Genomic DNA, 17,941 nt, shown 5'->3' with positions numbered 1-17,941 from the left:
CATCATCAAGGATCCCCATCACCCAGGGCATGCCCTCGTCTCATTGCTCCCATCAGCGAGGAAGGTCCAGAACCCTAAAGACACACGCTCAATGATTTAGATACAGTTCCTTCCCCATGATATCAGATTTCTGAATGGACCATGAACTCATGTATACTACCTCACTTTGTTTGTGCTCTTTTGATACTACTTACAAAATTTAATCTTTTTTTAATACTTTATATTTTTTATTGCAACGTGTAGTTTTTTGTATTGTGTATTGCATTGTACTGCTGCTGCAAAACAACAAATTTCACGACATGTCTCAGTGATATTAAACCTGATTCTGACTCTTAGTGAGGCAGACAGGGGAAGTGTTGTGGGTGTAGTTGACCGCTTTGTCAGCTACAGTAGGTGGGGAAGCCAGTCTGCTAGACAACTTTGATCCTACTCTTTCACGAACAATCCCTGCTCTGCATCAATTTGAAAACACACTTGCTCTTTTCCTTCTGGCTTTATATAAGGCATTGGTGAGACCACATTTGGAGTATTGTGAGCAGTTTTGTGCCCCTTAGCTAAGAAAGAATGTGCTGGAGTTAGGGAGGAGGTTCACGAGAGTAATCCTGAAATGAAAGAGTTAACGTGTGAAAAGCGTTTGATGGTTCTGGGCCTGAATTCACTGGAATTTAGAAGATTGAGTGGGAGAGGGGTCTCAGTGAAAACTACTGAATATTGAACAGTCTAGACAGAGTGGACGTGGGGAGGGTGTTTCCAGTAGCGGGAGAGTCTAGGACCAGAGGGCGCAGCCTCAGTGTAGAAAGATGTCCCTTTAGAACAGAGATGAGGAGGAATTTCTTTAGGCAGAGGGTGGTGAATCTGGGCATTGCCACAGAGGGCTGTGGAGGTCAGGTCATTCAGTATGTTCAAGGCAGAGGTTGGTTAGTAAGTGCACTGAAGTTTACTGGGAGAAGGCAAGAGAATGGGGCTGAGAGGGTTAATAAATCTACCGTGACCAAATGGACGAGTAGCTTTCATGGGTCAAATAACCTTATTCTGCTCCAGTGTCTTATGGTTCTGATGGACCCAAAGCATTGTTCCTCCTTACCAGTGTTTTCTACTGCCTAAAATGTTCCTCTTCCTTCCAACATTCATATGCCTGTGCTCCACCTAACCTGAGGCAGGGTGAGCCTGGGGATTTTCCAGTGGAAGAACTCCACTGTTCTTACAGTCGGAGAAACTGTCATGAGGACTCAGGAAGTTTGGAACTCCACGCAGGCCTTCTGAACTGAATTAGATTGTCAGTCTGGCTCCACACTACAGGGGTTTGGCCTACTGCCACATCTAATTGCTGAAATACTTGACAATATTAAGCTTCTGTAGCTGAAGGTAACCCCCGTAAAAGTAAAACAGACACTGTGATCACTTCATCACCACTTTTCACCTGTTCCAGGAACAATCACTAATCTACGGCCACGGCGGCACATCCCAGTTCTGATCTACATCCGAACTGCACTCTACCTACCCGAGCTGGTCTGGGCTATCTTGGGCGTAGTCTTGGTCAACGATGAAACAATGGGCTGTCCTGCCACTTTGGTTAATACAATTTCAATAGCTGTCATTGCAAGGTAAGAACTTTGCTTAAGCTTTAGTTATAAGATTAGCAACTGCCAAAGTGTGAAGTGATTCACTTTGGAAGGTCAAACTACCCATCATCAAGGGCATATATATGGAAAGGGGTCAGTATATATTATGATGGATCCCACCCACTCGGCTCATGGACCGTTTGTCCCACACTCATCAGGGTGAAAGCTACATAGCATCCACCAGACTCAAAAACAGTTACTTTCCCCAAGCAGTCAGGCTGATCGACCTCTCCAACCACTAACCCACCCCTCCACACCCCCAACCACCACTACTTTATCATTACCTGTCAGAGTCACCTTGTGTACAGTCACTCCTGTGCCTAGTGTCACTGTATGGACATGCAATCAATCTATGCATGTAAGCTATCGTGTGTGTCTCCCAGTGGCCACACATTTTATTCCACATCCCATTCCCATTCTGATATGTCTATCCACGGCCTCCTCTACTGTAAAGATGAAGCCACACTCAGGTTGGAGGAACAACACCTTATATTCCGTCTGGGTAGCCTCCAACCTGATGGCATGAACATTGACTTCTCAAACTTCCGCTAATGCCCCACCTCCCCCTCGTACCCCATCCGTTATTTATTTATACACACACATTCTTTCTCTCTTTCTCCTTTTTCTCCCTCCGTCCCTCTGACTATACCCCTTGCCCATCCTCTGGGTTTTTCCCCCCTCCCCCTTTTCCTTCTCCCTGGACCTCCTGTCCCATGATCCTCTCATATCCCTTTTGCCAATCACCTGTCAGCTCTTGGCTCCATCCCTCCCCCTCCTGTCTTCTCCTATCATTTTGGATCTCCCCCTCCCTCTTTCTAGTCTCTTACTAGCTCTTCCCTCAGTTAATCCTGAGGAAGGGTCTCGGCCTGAAACGTCGACTGTACCTCTTCCTAGAGATGCTGCCTGGCCTGCTGCGTTCACCAGCAACTTTGATGTGTGTTGTGTGTATTTATATTTAGTGTATTTGCTTATTATTGTGTTCTTTATCTTGTTTTTCTTTTTGTGTTGGATTGAATCTGGAGTGACAATTATTTTGTCGTCCTCTTATACTTGTATGTTGGAAATGGCATGAAACAATTTTGAATCATTAATCTTGAACTTGAAGGCAGAAGACAGTCTTAATGATTCCGTAGGTTTCAATACGTACATTTAATGTCAGAGAAATGTATACAATATACATCCTGAAATTCTAATGATGACAGGACTCTTAGCATTGTAGAGGAACAGAGGGGTCTTGGGGTCCATGCCCATAGATCCCCAAAGTTGCTGCATAAGTTGATCGGCTAGTTAAGAAGGCCACCTTTAGTCAGGAAATTCAATTCAAGAACCACGAGGTAATGTTACAGCTGTATGAAACTCTAGTTAGACCGCACTAGGAATATTGTGTTCATTTCTGGTCGCCTCATTACAGGAAGGTGTGGGAGCTTTAGAGAGTGTGCAGAGGAGATTTACCAGGATGCTGCCTGGATTGGAGGGAATGCCTTGTGAAGACGGGTTAAGCGAGTTAGGGCTTTTCTCTTTGGAGTGAAAGTGGATGAGAGGTGACTTGATAGAGATGTAGAAGGAGATTAGAGGCCTAGATAGAATGGGCAGCCATGGACTTTTTCCCAGGGCAGAAGTGGCTACTACGGTGGGGCATAGTTTTAAAGTGTTGGGAGGAAAGTATGGAGGGAATGTCAGAGACGAGTTGTTTTTTTTACACAGAGTGGTGGGCGCATGGAGCACGGTTTCAGGATTGGTAGTTGCAACAGAGACATGAGGGACATTTAAGGTGTGCTTAGACGGGCATATGGATGAGAGGTGAATGGAGAGCTGCATGGGAGGGAAGGGTTAGATTGATCTTGGAGCTGCTGAGGCTCCTTCATGATGACTGCTGCTTTGCTGAGATACTGCCTCTTGATGTTCTCAATGGTGGGGACGGTTGTGCTCACGATGGAGCTGGCTGTGTAGTACTGGAACCTCTGTACTAGGCCGTGATGCAGCCAGTCAGAATGCTCTCCACTCTACATCTATAAAATCTCCTCGAGCTCCCTCAGAATCAGAGCCACTGGCATTCTCTAAACATATCGTAAAGCAGTGCCTTTCAGTTCCAAAAGGTATTTTTGAGGAAAATACATTTTTTTTTGTTGCTAATCCAACTATCCCCTTTGCAGCTGGATTTTCTTACTGTTCACGGTGATTGCAGTTCTCATTGTCTTCGACCCTCTGGGCAGGCCCAAGCGGCAGGGCTTGGCTCCCGGCGATGAGCGTAACCTGGTGAGCAGTGAGTCATTGCAGTTTCTGTACACTGCCCGCTCGATGGCTGCGCGGGTGTGGGAGTACAGGTTTAAGCTTCTGTGCTGCTGCATTACGAAGGACGCGGATATCCAAGCTGCCTTCACGCACATCGGCCAACTTTTCAGCAGCTTTTTCATGGTGAGTTTCTAAACACTGCACCTGCATTCCTTCTCCTTCCCTTTCTCCCCTGGTCCACTTTCATCTTCTAATAGATTCCTTCTTTTGCCCTTTACCTCTTCCACCTATCACCCCTTCCCCCTCACTTGTTACCTGCCAGCTTGTACTCCTTCTCTCTCTCCTCCCCCCACCCCCCATCTTCTTATTCTTGTTTCTTCTCGCTTCCTTTCTGGTCCTACTGTTTATTCCTCTCCATAGATGCTGCCTGACCTGCTGAGTTCCTCCAGCATTTTTTATTTGTTGTTCAAGATTTCCAACGTCTTCAGAATCACTCATATTCATGGTCTGCGTGCTGCATTGTTATTGCCTCAATGCATTGTGTAATGATTTTTAAAAATTACTTATCGCGATACAGCATGGAATAGGCCCTTCGAGTCACGCCGCCCAGCAATCCCCCAATTTAACCCTAGCCTAGTCACAGGGTAATTTACAATGACCAATTAACCTACCAACCAGTACGCCTTTGAACTGTGGGTGGAAACCGGAGGAAACCCACACGGTCACGTGGAGAACTTGCAAACTCCTTACTGTCAGCAGCAGGCATTGAACCTGGGTCGCCAGTACTGTAAAGCATTATGGTAACTAGTACACTGCCATGCCACCCTGTGGTATCTGATCTGTGTGAACAGTTTGCAAGACAAGCTTTTCATTGTATCTTGGTACATGTGACAATAATAACCAGTTCCGGTTCCCAATCTCTCTGTGCAACGTTTTAAGAACACTTGAAGGTCTAAAGGTCAGGCAAGCCGATTACCAGCTGAACTAATGTGTAGTTCAGTTTGCTGACTGCTGGCTTTTATCAGTGGGTTTTGATTCAGATTATCCTTCATCTGACACAAAGCAGTATGGTTTATTTTTGTCTTGTGTTCAGGTTATCATTATGTCTGCTAAATACTTCATCAATTTTTCTTGGAGCAAAAAAAATAGCAAAGAAGCAGGCTGTTCAGCCCATCCAGAACATATCGACATGCAGACCTTTTTATGTTTCTCATTAGCCCAAAAGTAATCACAGGACAATTTACAATGATTTCTTTGGACATTGGGGCAAACCCACACGCTCCACGGGGAGGATGTACAGAGACTCCTTATGGAATGGTGTCGGAATTGAACCCTGAAACACCCTGATCTGTAATAGCATTACGCCAGCCGCTGCGTTACCGTGGCGCCCATGAATGGTACCTCGTTATTTCGTCTTATTTTGCGATTTATGTAACTGTATTGCTGTTCTGTATTGCTGCCGCAGAGTAGGGGGATTCAGGGTCTAAAGATCCAGCACTCCAGAACTGCCCAAAGTTCTGCTCCCTGGTTTTGGATTTTAGAGGGGAAACCTTTTATGAATTTATTTTTGGGTTATAGGACATTTAGTTAAGTGTTCTAGATGGGTGTGCAGACTTGTTGGTCAGACTGGGTACAAGAGCCAGATTCAGAGCCAGAGATTGGACATAGAAATGCTGGAAGTACTCAGCTGGTCAGAGAGAGAAGCAAGAGTGAATGTCTCGGGTTGATGAATTTTTAGAATCAGGTTTATTGTCACTTGATGTGAATTTGTTGTTTCATATTAGCCGTACCGAGCAAGCTGCAAAATAACTAGTGTAACAAGAAGAAATAATGAGGAAGCGTTCATGGGTTTCTAGACTGTTAAGAAATCTGGTGGAAGGGAAGAAGCTGTTCCTGAATCATTGAGTATGGATCTTCAGAATCCTGTCTCTTGTTGGTATTGGTGCATAGCATAAAAATGGTTGGGAACCCCTGCTGTAACTCTTCCTTGATGGTAGTAAAGGGAATAGGACATGTGCCAGATGGTGTGGCTCCTTAATAATGGATTCCGCCTTTGTGAGGCACCATCTTTTGTAGATGCCCTTGATTGTGGAGAGGTCTGTCCCCATGATGGTGCTGGCTGAGTCTTCAGCCCTGTGGAGCATCTTGTGATCCTGTGCAGTGGCACCTCCATACCAGGGGTGGGGGTGATGTAGCCACAGTCGGAATACTCTCCACCATACTCTCCATCTGTGGAAATTTGTAAGAGATTTTGGTGACCTACCAAATCTCCTCAAGCTCATTCAGTTTTCACAATATTTCCAACATTTACTGTTTTTATTTAAGTAACCAAATTACATGACATTGCATTCCCAAAAGGATGTGAGAAAATTTCATGGGTTGTGACACAATTTCGCAGTCACTGTTACTGGCACTAAATTTAAGTTCCTCAGCTGCACTGATTTAAGCTTGTGTTTTCAAATTACTAGTGCAGTATTTTGGGCACTTTGCCACTATACCTTTTTAATATCTTTTACCTGTTATCCATCCTTGAGCATGTCTACAATAGTGCTGCCACAAGAAAGCAGCATCCTTCGTCAAACACCTGCACCATCCAGGCCATGCTCCATCCGACAGGAGGCACAGGGCCTTAGGTCCCACCACCAGGGTGAGGAAACAGCTCTTACCCTTCATCCATCAGGCTCACTCACCACAATACTGAACTGATTCCACAACCGAGACTCACTTTAAGGATTCTGCAATCCATGCTCTCAGTAATTATTTATTTAGTTGATTTTGCACAATTTGTTGTCTTTGCACATTGGTAATTTGTCAGTTTTTGTTTATGTATAATTTTTAATAATTCCATTGTATTTCTTTTTCCTGTAAATGTTAGCAAGAAGATAAATCTCAAGGTAGTGGTATGCTGATAATAAATTTACATTGAACTTTTGAATTTTGAGTATTCTTCTGTTTCTTTCCTTGCTCGTGGATAGGACACGGATCTAGTGCCTGGTGATATTGCCGCAGGGCTGGCTCTCCTACACCTGGAGCAGGATAAGATAGAGCAAAGCAGGGACCTGGACGATGGGGCGTGTGTAGACCCACAACCAGCTTCTGTGGTCAGTTTGCTATGAAGAGTCCATTCCGATAAGAATCAGGGTTAATATCACTGGCATACAGTTCATTTATTCATTCATTATGTGTCGTATAACATGGCTGATCATGCTCTTTCCATGACCGTGATTTTTCTACTGACGGAAATAACAAGAAGAGGGAATGACTTGGGTGATGGGGGCCCTTAATGATGAATGCCACCTTGAGGAGTTACCTTTTGCAGATGCTCTTGATGGCCGGGAGGTTTGTGCCCATGATGGAGCTTGCTACGTCCACAGCCCTCTGCGGCCTCTTGTCATCCTGTGCAGTGTTGCCTCTGTACTGGGGGGGTGGGGTTGGCGGTGGTGATGTAACCAGTCAAAATGCTCTCCACAGTACATCTGGGCAAATTTGATAGAATCGTTGGTGACGTACCAAGCCTCCTCAAACTCGTAATAATATACAGTATAGCCGTTGTCATGCCTTCTTAGTAACTGCATCAATATGTAGGGCCCAGGCTAGATTTTCCTGTGTAAAATCAACCTGCGAATATAAATCTCGTAATTCCCCTTGTGACTGCCTGGGTTTCCTCTGGGTGCTTCGCTTTCCCCCCACATCTGTGTGGGTCAGTTGGGTAACTGGCCGCTGTAACTTGCCCCTATTGAGTGTAGGTGGGTGGCTGGAGTTAGAGGGTGAGAGTGGGAGCAGCTTCATTCAACCTATGTATAATTTTAAAGTGACATCATCCAATGTTTACTCTAACTTTCCAACTTGTTATTTAATTGTCGTCTGCCATTTTATTGGAGACGAACAGAAATTGTTAACAAAATGGGCATATAACTACACAGAATTCAATTTGTATTTTTTTGTTGCTGATTGCAAGTAGATGAGGAGAAAGACTTAAGAGATCTTAAAGATTTACTTTATTTGCCTTATGTACATCAAAACATAGAGTGAAACGGGCATCAATGACCAACACAGTCCGAGGAGGTGCTGGGGCAGCCCACAAGTGGTGCCACACTTCTGGTGCCAACGTAGCTTGCCCACAGCTTAGTAACCCTAACCCTTGTGTCTTTGGAATGTGGAAGAAAACTGGAGCACCCGGAGGAAACTCACGTGGTCACTGAGAGAACGTACAGGCTCTTGCAGGAATTAAACTCTGGCCGCTGGCATTGTAAAGCATTAAATACCATGCCACTGCTGTGCCATACATCAAACTCGACAGTAAAATACTTGACATATATTTAATTGGCTATGATGCAATTTGGGACAATAAGATCATGAAATGATTTCTTGCTTAGTTTGAAATAGTGTGATTGTTGTCGTCCCCAGGCTGAGGAGCTGGACAGGGAGTTGGAGAATGCAGCGCACTACATGCGGTCTGCTGCTGCTATCTACGGGTGGCCTCTGTACATCTTCAGTCACCTGCTCACCGGTGTGTGCAAGCTGAACCGTGGCTGCAGCTGGTGAGTGCACCTGACGTTACTCACAGTGGTGTTTGGTATTTTAACGCATTGCACTGTTCCTCGATGTCAATGTGACAAATAAAGCTAATCTTTAAATAAAAAATACGTTCGATTCCAGTTAACTGGGACACATTGGGGCCAGTACATTTTGGCCCAATTGAGCGGTTGCCCCAATTAGCTGAAGTTTCATGAAAGTAGTTAAAAAGGTATTACAAAGACAAACAACACACACACAAAATGCTGGTGAACGCAGCAGGCCAGGCAGCATCTATAGGAAGAGGTACAGTCGACGTTTCTGTACCTCTTCCTATAGATGCTGCCTGGCCTGCTGCGTTCACCAGTGTTTTTTTGTGTGTGTTGCTTGAATTTCCAGCATCTGCAGATTTCCTCGTGTTTGCAATGACAAAGACAAACTACCATTTAACTGAGTTATAAATTATGCATTTCAATGAAATACAACTGATGCTAGTTAGAAGCTGCTCAGTAACAGTCTCCTGCCCCAATTTAGCGACATGGTGTCTCAAATAAATGAAGGCAGTCGTGGCTATTTTCTTGATTAGTTTTTGCTCTTTTAGAGTTGTCCCAAATAAGTGGTAAACTGATGGCAGAAGCAACCAGGATCCACTGCATTTAGTAATATGGCCTAGACTCTGTGTGAAATCACAGCTGGAGTGACTTTGGAGACCTGCAGTGGAAGGTGTTGCACAGGGCAGTGCCATGCAACAGATTTCTGAGCCATTTCACTGACTGTCTGTTGTGTAGCCAGATGGAGTCAGTGGTACCAGGTGTATATGGAATATGTCAGGTTGCAGCCTCTTTTTTAACATCAAAGTGGGGCTGCTTCTGAAGTTCTGGTTGTACTTCAGCCCCACGCTCCTGATCTGTGGTCACCCGGTAAAGAGGGTCTCCTGTTCGGCTTGTTCCTGGGCCTGGCCGGGCTGGCCATTAGCAGGTCGAGGTTCTGCCTGACCCTCTTTCGGAGTTACATCCATGCCCAGGTTTCCGTGGAGAAGAAACATGCGGTATCCATGGACACAGTGGGGGATTTCCGGAAATGGTGAGCCCTCAGGGGCATGAATGTGTTGTAGACAGCAATAATTGTATTTTAATTTGAAACTGTAAGTAGATCTTTTTTAACCTACTCTAAGATCAATCTAACTCTTCCCTCCCACGTAGCCCTGCATTTTTATTTCATCCATGTGCTCAGCCAAGAGACTCTTAAACATCTCTAATGTCTCTGCCTATACCACCACCCACGGCAGTGAGTTCCACAGTCGCCACTCTGCACTTAAACATCTCTAATGTATCTGCTTGTATCACCACCCATGGCAGCGCAGTCCACAGTCGCCACTCTGCACTTAAACAAAACTATCTCTGACATTTCCTCCAGTGACCTTAAAATTATGCTCCCTCGTATTCACCATTTCCACCCAGGGAAGAAGTCTCTGGCTGTGCACTCTTATCTATGCCTCTTGTCATCTTGTACACCTCTATCAAGTCATCTCTCATCCTCTTTTTTTTCTCCCCCAAAGCGAAAAGCCCTGGCTTGCTCGTCCTTTCCTCTCTCTACTCCAGGCAGCATCCTGGTGCATCTCCTTTGCTCCCTCTCTAACGCTTCCACATCCTTTCTATAATGTGGCCAGAACTGAACACAGTACTCCAGTGTGGTTTAAAAAGAGTTTTATAGGGTGCAACGTTACCTTGTAGCTCTTCAACTCAGTCCCCTGACTAATGATGCCCAACACTCCATGCACCTTCTCAACCACCCGTCAACTTGCGTGGCTACTTTGAGGGATCTACGCACGTGGACCCCAAGATCCCCCTGTTCCTCCACATTGCTAAGAGTCCTGTCATTAACTCTGTCGTCTGCCTTGCATGTTCTACAATTTATAGGGCTCCCAAGGTCTATCACCTCACATCAGTGAGGGTTAAATTCCATCTGCCATTTCTCTACCAATCTTTGCCAACTGGTCAATATAAGGCTGTCTCCTCACTATCAACACTAATATTCCTGCTGTCTGCATCTCCTACGTTCACATCTAAATCATTTAGTGTGTAACAGTAGGATATCATGGAAGCACAGTATTTAGCACAACACTATTACAGCGCCAGTGGCTCAGGGTTAATTCCCACCGCTGTCCGTAAGGAGTTTGTACGTTCTCCCCGTTGCCGCCTGGGTTTCCTCCGGGTGGTCCGGTGCTTTCCCACGTCCCAAAGATGCACGGGTTAGTAGGTTAATCGGTCAGATGGGTGTAATTGAATGGCCTGGGTTGGTTGGGCCAGAGAGGCCTGTTACTGTGTTGTATCCCTAAAGAAGTAAGTAGAAGGAAGGATCATAGCACTGATTGTCATGGTACACCACTGGTCAGAAAGCAACCCAACACACAAAATACTGGAGGAACTCGGCAGGTCAGGCTGCATCATTGAGTGGTATGGAAGCCTCAAGGCATTGGACCACAAGACCCCTCAGAGGATAGTGAAAACCTCCAAGAGGATCGCCATGGTCTCCCTCCCCCCCGCTTCCCCTTTTGTGACATTTAGTGGGAGCATTGTAGACAAAGGGCCCAAAGCATTGTTGAGGATCCCTGCCACCCATCCCAGAATCTCTTTGACCCACTACCGTCTGGAAGGAGGTACAGGAACATCAGGACTGGGACTGGGTAACAGCTCCCTCCCTCCGGCTGTGAGACTGTTGAATACTGTGCCACCGCCGAGGTCTCGTTGCTAGGACAGCGAACTGTTTACTGGTACGTGCTTTCAGGCTTTTGTATCTTCTGCCCGATGGGAGAAAGGAGAAGCAAATGTCTGGGCTGGGTGGGGCCTTTGATTATGCTGGCTGCTTTTCTGAGGCAGTGCCGAGTATAGATAGAGTCCATAGAGAGGAGGGTGGTTCCCTGATATCTACAACTTTGCAGCTTCTTGTAGTCACATGCAGAGCAGCTGCCACACCAAGCCCATGTCCACCTGAAAGAGCAAATTAGATTTTTAATGCTTCACTAAAAATTAATTGAGCAGCATGGTAGTGGAGTGGTTAGAACGATGCTTTACAGTCCCGGTAACCCGGGTTCAATTCCCATCACTGCCTGTGAGGGGTTTGTACGTCCTCCCTGTGACCATGTGGGTTTCCTCCGGGTGCTCTGGTTACCTCCCACAGTCCAAAGACGTACTTATTGTAGGTGCTTATTGTAACTTGTCCTGTGATTAGGCTGAGATTAATTCTGGGTATTGCTGGGTGGCGTGGCTCAAAGGGCCGGAAAAGCCTATTCCACGCTGTATCTCAATACATAAATAGGCCAGAGGGTTGGGTAGTGAATATGTATTGTGTATCTACCTTCAATGTAGAGAATATTGCTGACTGCTGCGTAAATGCAGGGCTTTTGAACTTCCTCTTGTGTCAAACACATTGCACAATGTCTACCCCAGGTGTGGTGTGCAACGAGTTAGGTCTGTTCTAATGAAGTTATTGACAAATGCTGCCTGTGGCAAAACTTGGATATTATTCAGCAACCTATCCATGTTGACATCCTGATTTCTCAATGACTGGGTGGCCTGAGAAGTGGAAGTGTATTGTTACATGCACAGCGCAATGGAAAGACTTGCTTGCAACGGTTGGGGCAGTTAGCAAGATGCTACGACAGCTCGGGGTGTAAGTACATTTGTACGTTCCTTCCATGTCTGCATGGGTTTCCTCCGGGTGCTCCGGTTTCCTCCCACAGTCCAATGGTTAGTAGTCTAATTGGTCACTGTAAATTGTCCTGTGATTAGCTCGGGTTAAGTAGGTGGGTTGCTGGGGGATGCGGCTTGCTGGACTGGAAGGGCCTGTTCTACACTGTATCTCTAAATTGGGGGGGGGGGTTGTAGGGGAATGTCAAGGGGAGGGGGGGGAGGGGGGAGGGGGAGGAGGGGGGAGGGTGGAGTAATACCTTGCTTAATGGTAGTGGTCCATGGCATAATAAAGTTTGTGAACCCCTGCACTGTAAATAAATAAATAAATAAATATGCAGTGTCACTGACAAATAGCATCATATAAGCAGCATATCACAATTAAAACATAAATTATGCATAATATTTAAAAGAAAGCATAATTAGAACAAAAAGAAACATCCATTTTAGTGCAAGTTGTGTTGCTAAACTATAGTGATTAGTTGTTCTTAAACCTGGTGGTTTGGGACTTTGGGCTTCTTTACCTCCTGCCTGATGTTTGCAGTGAGAAGATGGCATGACCCAGATGGTGGGTATCTTTGGATAAACAGCAGGTTCTGCAGATGCTGGAAATCCAGAGTGACACACACAAAGTGCTGAAGGAACTCAGCAGGTCAGGCAGCGTCTATGGAGAGGAACAAAGAATCCAGGTTTCAGACCGGGTCCCTTCGTCAGGAGGGGACCTGATGGATGTTGCTTCCTTGAGGCAGCACCTCCTGTAAATACTACTGATGTCATGGAGCACTATAGCACAGAAACAGACCCTTCAGCCCATCTAGTCCATGCCAAACTGTTCTGCCTAGTCCCATCAACCTGCACCTAGACCATGGCCCTCCATCCATGCACTTATTCAAATTTCCCTAAACGTTGAAATTGAAACTGAAGCCACAACTTCTGCTGGCTGCTTGTTCCACACTCTGAGTGAAGAAATTCCCCCTCGTGTTCCCCTTAAACGTTGTGAGTTAAGTAAATCAGCATCAGGTTTATTATCACGGACATGCATTGTGAAATTAGTTGTTTGTGACAGCAGTACGAGACATAAAAATTACCATAAGCTACAAAATTAAATGAATGGTGAGAAAAAGGAATAGTAATACAAAGTTCATGGGTTCATTGTTCATTAAGAAATCTGATGGCGGAGAGGAAGAATCTGTTCCTAAAACATTGAGTGTGTGTCTTCAGGCTCCTGTACTTCCTCCCTAATGGTAGCATGAGAAAAGTAATGAAATCTTGCCATTTCCCAAATCTGGACTTCCTGCCTCAGGAATCCTGAGAAAGGGGCTGGCCCCTGCACTGAGTTCAAAGTTAAGGTTGAAACTGTTTGGCCCTGTGAAGAACATCAAAAGAACATGAACTGAGTGCGTGCTGGAGGAGAATATTCACACAGAATTGGGAGGTGGGAAGAAAGGTGGTAAAGAAAGTCCTGGACACCTACCTTCATTAGCCAAGGATGTAATACGAGGGGTGATTGATAAGTTTGTGGCCTAAGATAGAAGGAGTCAATTTTAGAAAACCTAGCACATTTATTTTCCAACACAGTTCCCTCCTACATTTATACACTTAGTCCAGCAGCCGTGGAGCATACGGATCTTGGACCTCCAGAAAGTGTCCACAGCAAGGGTGATTGATAAGTTCATGGCTTAAGGTAGAAGGAGATGAGTTATACAGCTCTCGTTACATGCACATGCAGTTCAACTCTTTGAGTGATTATGCAGAAAGTTTGAAGTTAATAATTTATCGGGGTGATTGATGTTCGTGGCCTAAGGTAGAAGGAGATGAGTTATTAACGCCAAACTTTCTGCATAATCACTCAAAAGAGTTGAACTGCATGTGCATGTAAGGAGAGCTGTATAACTCATCTCCTTCTACCCTGGGCCACGAACTTGTCAATCACCCCTGCTGTGGACACTCTCTGGAGATCCAAGATCCGTATGCTCCACGACCGCTGGACTAAGTGTGTAAATGTAGGAGGGGACTGTGTTGAAAAATAAATGTGCTAGGTTTTCTAAAATTGACTCCTCCTACCTTAGGCCACGAACTTATCAATCACCTCTCGTACTGAGACTTTATAAATCATTGGTCAGACTTGGTGTATTGTGAGAAATTTTGGGCCCTTAATCTGAGAGAGGATGTGCTGACGTTGGAGAGGGTGCAGAGGAAGTTCACAGTAATGATTCCAGGAATGACAGGGCTGATGTACTAGAACATTTGATAGCTCTGGGGTTACACTCGGTGAAGTTTAGATGAATGGGGGTTTTCCTCATTGAAATCCTCAGACTTTGCTGGTCATTGACACAAATGGTGCATTTCACTGTATATTTTGATGTACGTGTGACAAATAAAGCCAATCTTTAAACATAAAGTCCAGCCTTGTTGCTTTTTCTGTGTTGGGGTCAGGCATGGTATTGGGGGGTCTTGGTGCTGAGCTCCTCGCCCTGCGCGTGAGGAACTTCGCGTCTCGGTGTGTTCGTTGAGCCCTTTGCAGATGCGGTGATCCACGTTGTGATTGTTTTCCTCTCCAGTTGCAGATGCCAAGTTCCTGAGCACGACATAGTTGGTGGAGACTGCTTGAACTGTCATTTCCAATCTATGCTGCAGACCACAGGGCTGCAATCCCGTGATTTTATCCACATCAGCTTGCACAACAAGGTAATGGCTATCGCCACAAACTTGGATCCCTGCCTTTATCTTGCGAACCATTCAGTTATACGGTTCTGGGCTCACTCTAGTGGCAGGATGATTTATCAATGAGGGGGCCGTCCCAGAGGGTGTTTTGTGGTTAGGATAGCGTTACTGCAGGGCCAGTGATTACTGTCTGTCAGGTCACTCCAAATCATTAGAGCCTGATTTATTATCACAGACGTGTCTTGAATTTTGTTTTGCAGCAGCAGTACAGTGCTATACCTTTAAAAATATTATAAATCACAAAAAGAACATATATAAAAATAAATATTGCAAATAGCATAATAGTAAGGTATGTTCATAGGTTCAGGGACCATTCAGAAGTCCGATGATGGGAGGGAAGAAGCTGTTTCTAAAATACTGAGTGTATGTTTACGGGGTCCTGTACCCCACCTTCTCTGATGGTAGCAATGAGAAGAGGTAGCTACTTCAGTGAGTGTAGACAAGGCCATAAAACAAAGGAGCATTACTGGGCCAGTCGGCCTATCGAGTTTGCTCTGCAATTCCATCAAGGCTGATTTATTTTCCCTCTCAACCACATTCTCCTGCCTTCTCCCCGTAACCTTTGAAGCCCTGACTAACCAAGAACCTGTTAATCTCTACTGTAAGTGTGTCTAAGCTGTCTGTGGCAATGAATTCTACAGATTCACCACCCTCTAGCTAAATAAATTCTGCTTTATCTCAGTTCTAAAGGAACGTTCTTCTATTTTCAACTTCCTCACCACAAGAAACATCCTCTCCACATTCACTCCATCTTGGCCTTTCGATATTTGATAAGTTTCAATGAAATCCCTGCTCATTGTTCTAAACTCCAGTGAGGGCAGGCTCAGAGCCATCAAAAGCTCCTCCTACATTAACCCTTTCATTCCCAGGATCAATCTCATGAATCTCCTCTGGACCCCCTTCAGTGCCAGCCCATCCTTAGATAAAGGGTCTAAAACTGCTTGTGCAGTCTCACCAGTGCCTTATAAAGCCTCAGCATTACATCTTGCTTTTATATTCTAGTCCTCTCAAAATGAATGCTAACATTACATTTGCCTTCCATACCGCTGACTCAGTTTGCAAGCTAACATTTATGGAATCCTGCATGAGGACTCCTAATTCTCCTTATACCTCTGATTTCTGAATTCGCTCCCCATTTAGAAAGTTGTCTACGGCTTAATTCCTTCTACCAAACTGATAACCGTACACTTCTCCACGTTCTATTCTATCTGACACTTCTTCGCCCCTTTTCCCAATCTGTCTAATGCCTCCCTGCTTCCTCAACACTACTTGCCCCTCCACTTCTCTTTGTATTGTCTGCAACCTTGGCCATGAAGCCATCAATTCCCTCATCCAAGTCATTGACATACAGTGACATGCAAAAGTTTGGGCACCCCTGGTCAAAATTTCTGTTACTGTGAATAGCTGAGCAAGTAAAAGATGAACTGATTTCCAAAAGGCATAAAGTTAAAGATGACACATTTCTTTAATATTTTAAGCAAGAAACTTTTTTTATTTCCATCTTTTACAGTTTCAAAATAACAAAGGAAAAGTTCTATTTTAATTTCTTCAGTCCACAGGATTTGTTTTCAAAATGCATCAGGCTTGTTTAGATGTTCCTTTGAACCTTTTGAGTAGAACTTTTTGGCCGCAATGAGCAAAGGTATGTTTGGAGAAAAAAGGGTGCAGAATTTCATGAAAAGAACCCCTCTCCAACTGTTAAGCACGGGGGTGGATCGATCATGCTTTGGGCTTGTGTTGCAGCCAGTGGCACCGGGAATATTTCACTGGTCGAGGGAAGAATGAATTCAATTAAATACCAGCAAATTCTGGAAGCAAACATCACACTGTCTGTAAAAAAGCTGAAGATGAAAAGAGGATGGCTTCTACAACAGGATAATGAACCTAAACATACCTCAAAATCCACAATGGACTACCTCAAGAGGCATAAGCTAAAGGTTTTGCCATGGCCCTCACAGTCCCCCGACCTAAACATCATCGAGAATCTGTGGATAGACCTCAAAAGAGCAGTGCATGCAAGACAGCCCAAGAATCTCTCAGAACTAGAAGCCTTTTGCAAGGAAAAATGGGCAAAAATCCCCCAAACAAGAACTGAAAGATTCTTAGCTGGCTACAAAAGTCGTTTACAAGCTGTGATACTTGCCAAAAGGGGTGTTACTAAGTACTGACCATGCAGAGTGCCCAAACTTTTGCTTTGGACCCTTTTCCTTTTTTGTTATTTTGAAACTAAAGGATGGAAATAAAAAAGTTTTCTTGCTTAAAATATTAAAGAAATGTGTCATCGTTTATGCCTTTTGGAAATCAGTTCATCTTTTACTTGCTTAGCTACTCACAGTAACAGAAATTTTGATCGGGCGTGCCCAAATTTTTGCATGCCACTGTATCATGTGAAAAGAAGCAGTCCCAACACCGGCCACTAGACACCAGTAGCCAACCAGAGAAGCCCTCCTCTATTCCCGTTCTTTGCTACCTGCCTGTCAGCCAATCTTCTATCCTACGACAAAGGCAGTGGGTGTCTGCCCATTGACAACCTTTGCTAGTTTCCTTCTTGAGGTGTTGTTTAATCCCGTAGGAGTATCCACATATTAAATATGAGAGGTGATGTCGGAGGTTTGGTAGCTGTCAGTTGAGGGAGCGCAGTTATAAATCTTCATGTTTTGTTTTTGCCCCACGCCCCGTGCAGATTTACGAAATTCCCTTTTTTGTGGCGCTGGATCACAAGAAGGAAGCAGTGGTGGTGGCTGTCCGGGGAACACTTTCACTGGAGGTGAGCCCCACTTTGTCTTTTTAAACTTCACTTGTGCAACTCTGCAGACTAAATAGTACTGGGTGGAAGGTATCTGGCATCCACCCGTTTGTCTATAGTCACTTGAATGTGGTGCCTGGCCTGAATCATAATCATAAACACAAGAACCTACAGATTCCGGAAATCCAGAAAAACACACACAAAATGCTGGAGGAACTCAGCAGGTCCATGCTGAACTATTATTCTGTCTAGTCCCATCGACCGGCACCTGAAGCGTAGCCCTCCATATCCCTTCCATGCTTGTACTTATCCAAACTTCTCATAAACATTGCAGTCAAACCCACATCCACAACTTCCACTGGCAGCTTGTTCCACACTCTCACCACTGTCTGAGTGAAGTAGGTTCCCCTCGT

At 44.9% G+C, this 17,941-nt stretch overlaps 1 protein-coding gene across 1 annotated transcript in view; it reads left to right on the top strand.

Annotated features, from left to right (window-relative positions):
- The window catches only part of daglb (diacylglycerol lipase, beta), a 65,046-nt gene that overhangs the window by 12,740 nt on the left and 34,365 nt on the right, over positions 1–17,941 (top strand). Inside the window, exons 3-8 of the mRNA XM_063059394.1 lie at positions 1,430–1,604; positions 3,776–4,037; positions 6,830–6,955; positions 8,262–8,395; positions 14,620–14,746; positions 17,466–17,549. Of these exons, the coding sequence (XP_062915464.1) occupies positions 1,430–1,604; positions 3,776–4,037; positions 6,830–6,955; positions 8,262–8,395; positions 14,620–14,746; positions 17,466–17,549 (908 nt within the window). The remainder of the gene's footprint in view (positions 1–1,429; positions 1,605–3,775; positions 4,038–6,829; positions 6,956–8,261; positions 8,396–14,619; positions 14,747–17,465; positions 17,550–17,941) is intronic.

Source organism: Mobula hypostoma, chromosome 9 (assembly GCF_963921235.1).
Source record: "Mobula hypostoma chromosome 9, sMobHyp1.1, whole genome shotgun sequence".
Classification (NCBI taxonomy): domain Eukaryota; kingdom Metazoa; phylum Chordata; class Chondrichthyes; order Myliobatiformes; family Myliobatidae; genus Mobula; species Mobula hypostoma.
Note: the sequence above shows the minus strand (reverse complement) of the source record. Positions and strands in the feature narration are given on the sequence as shown.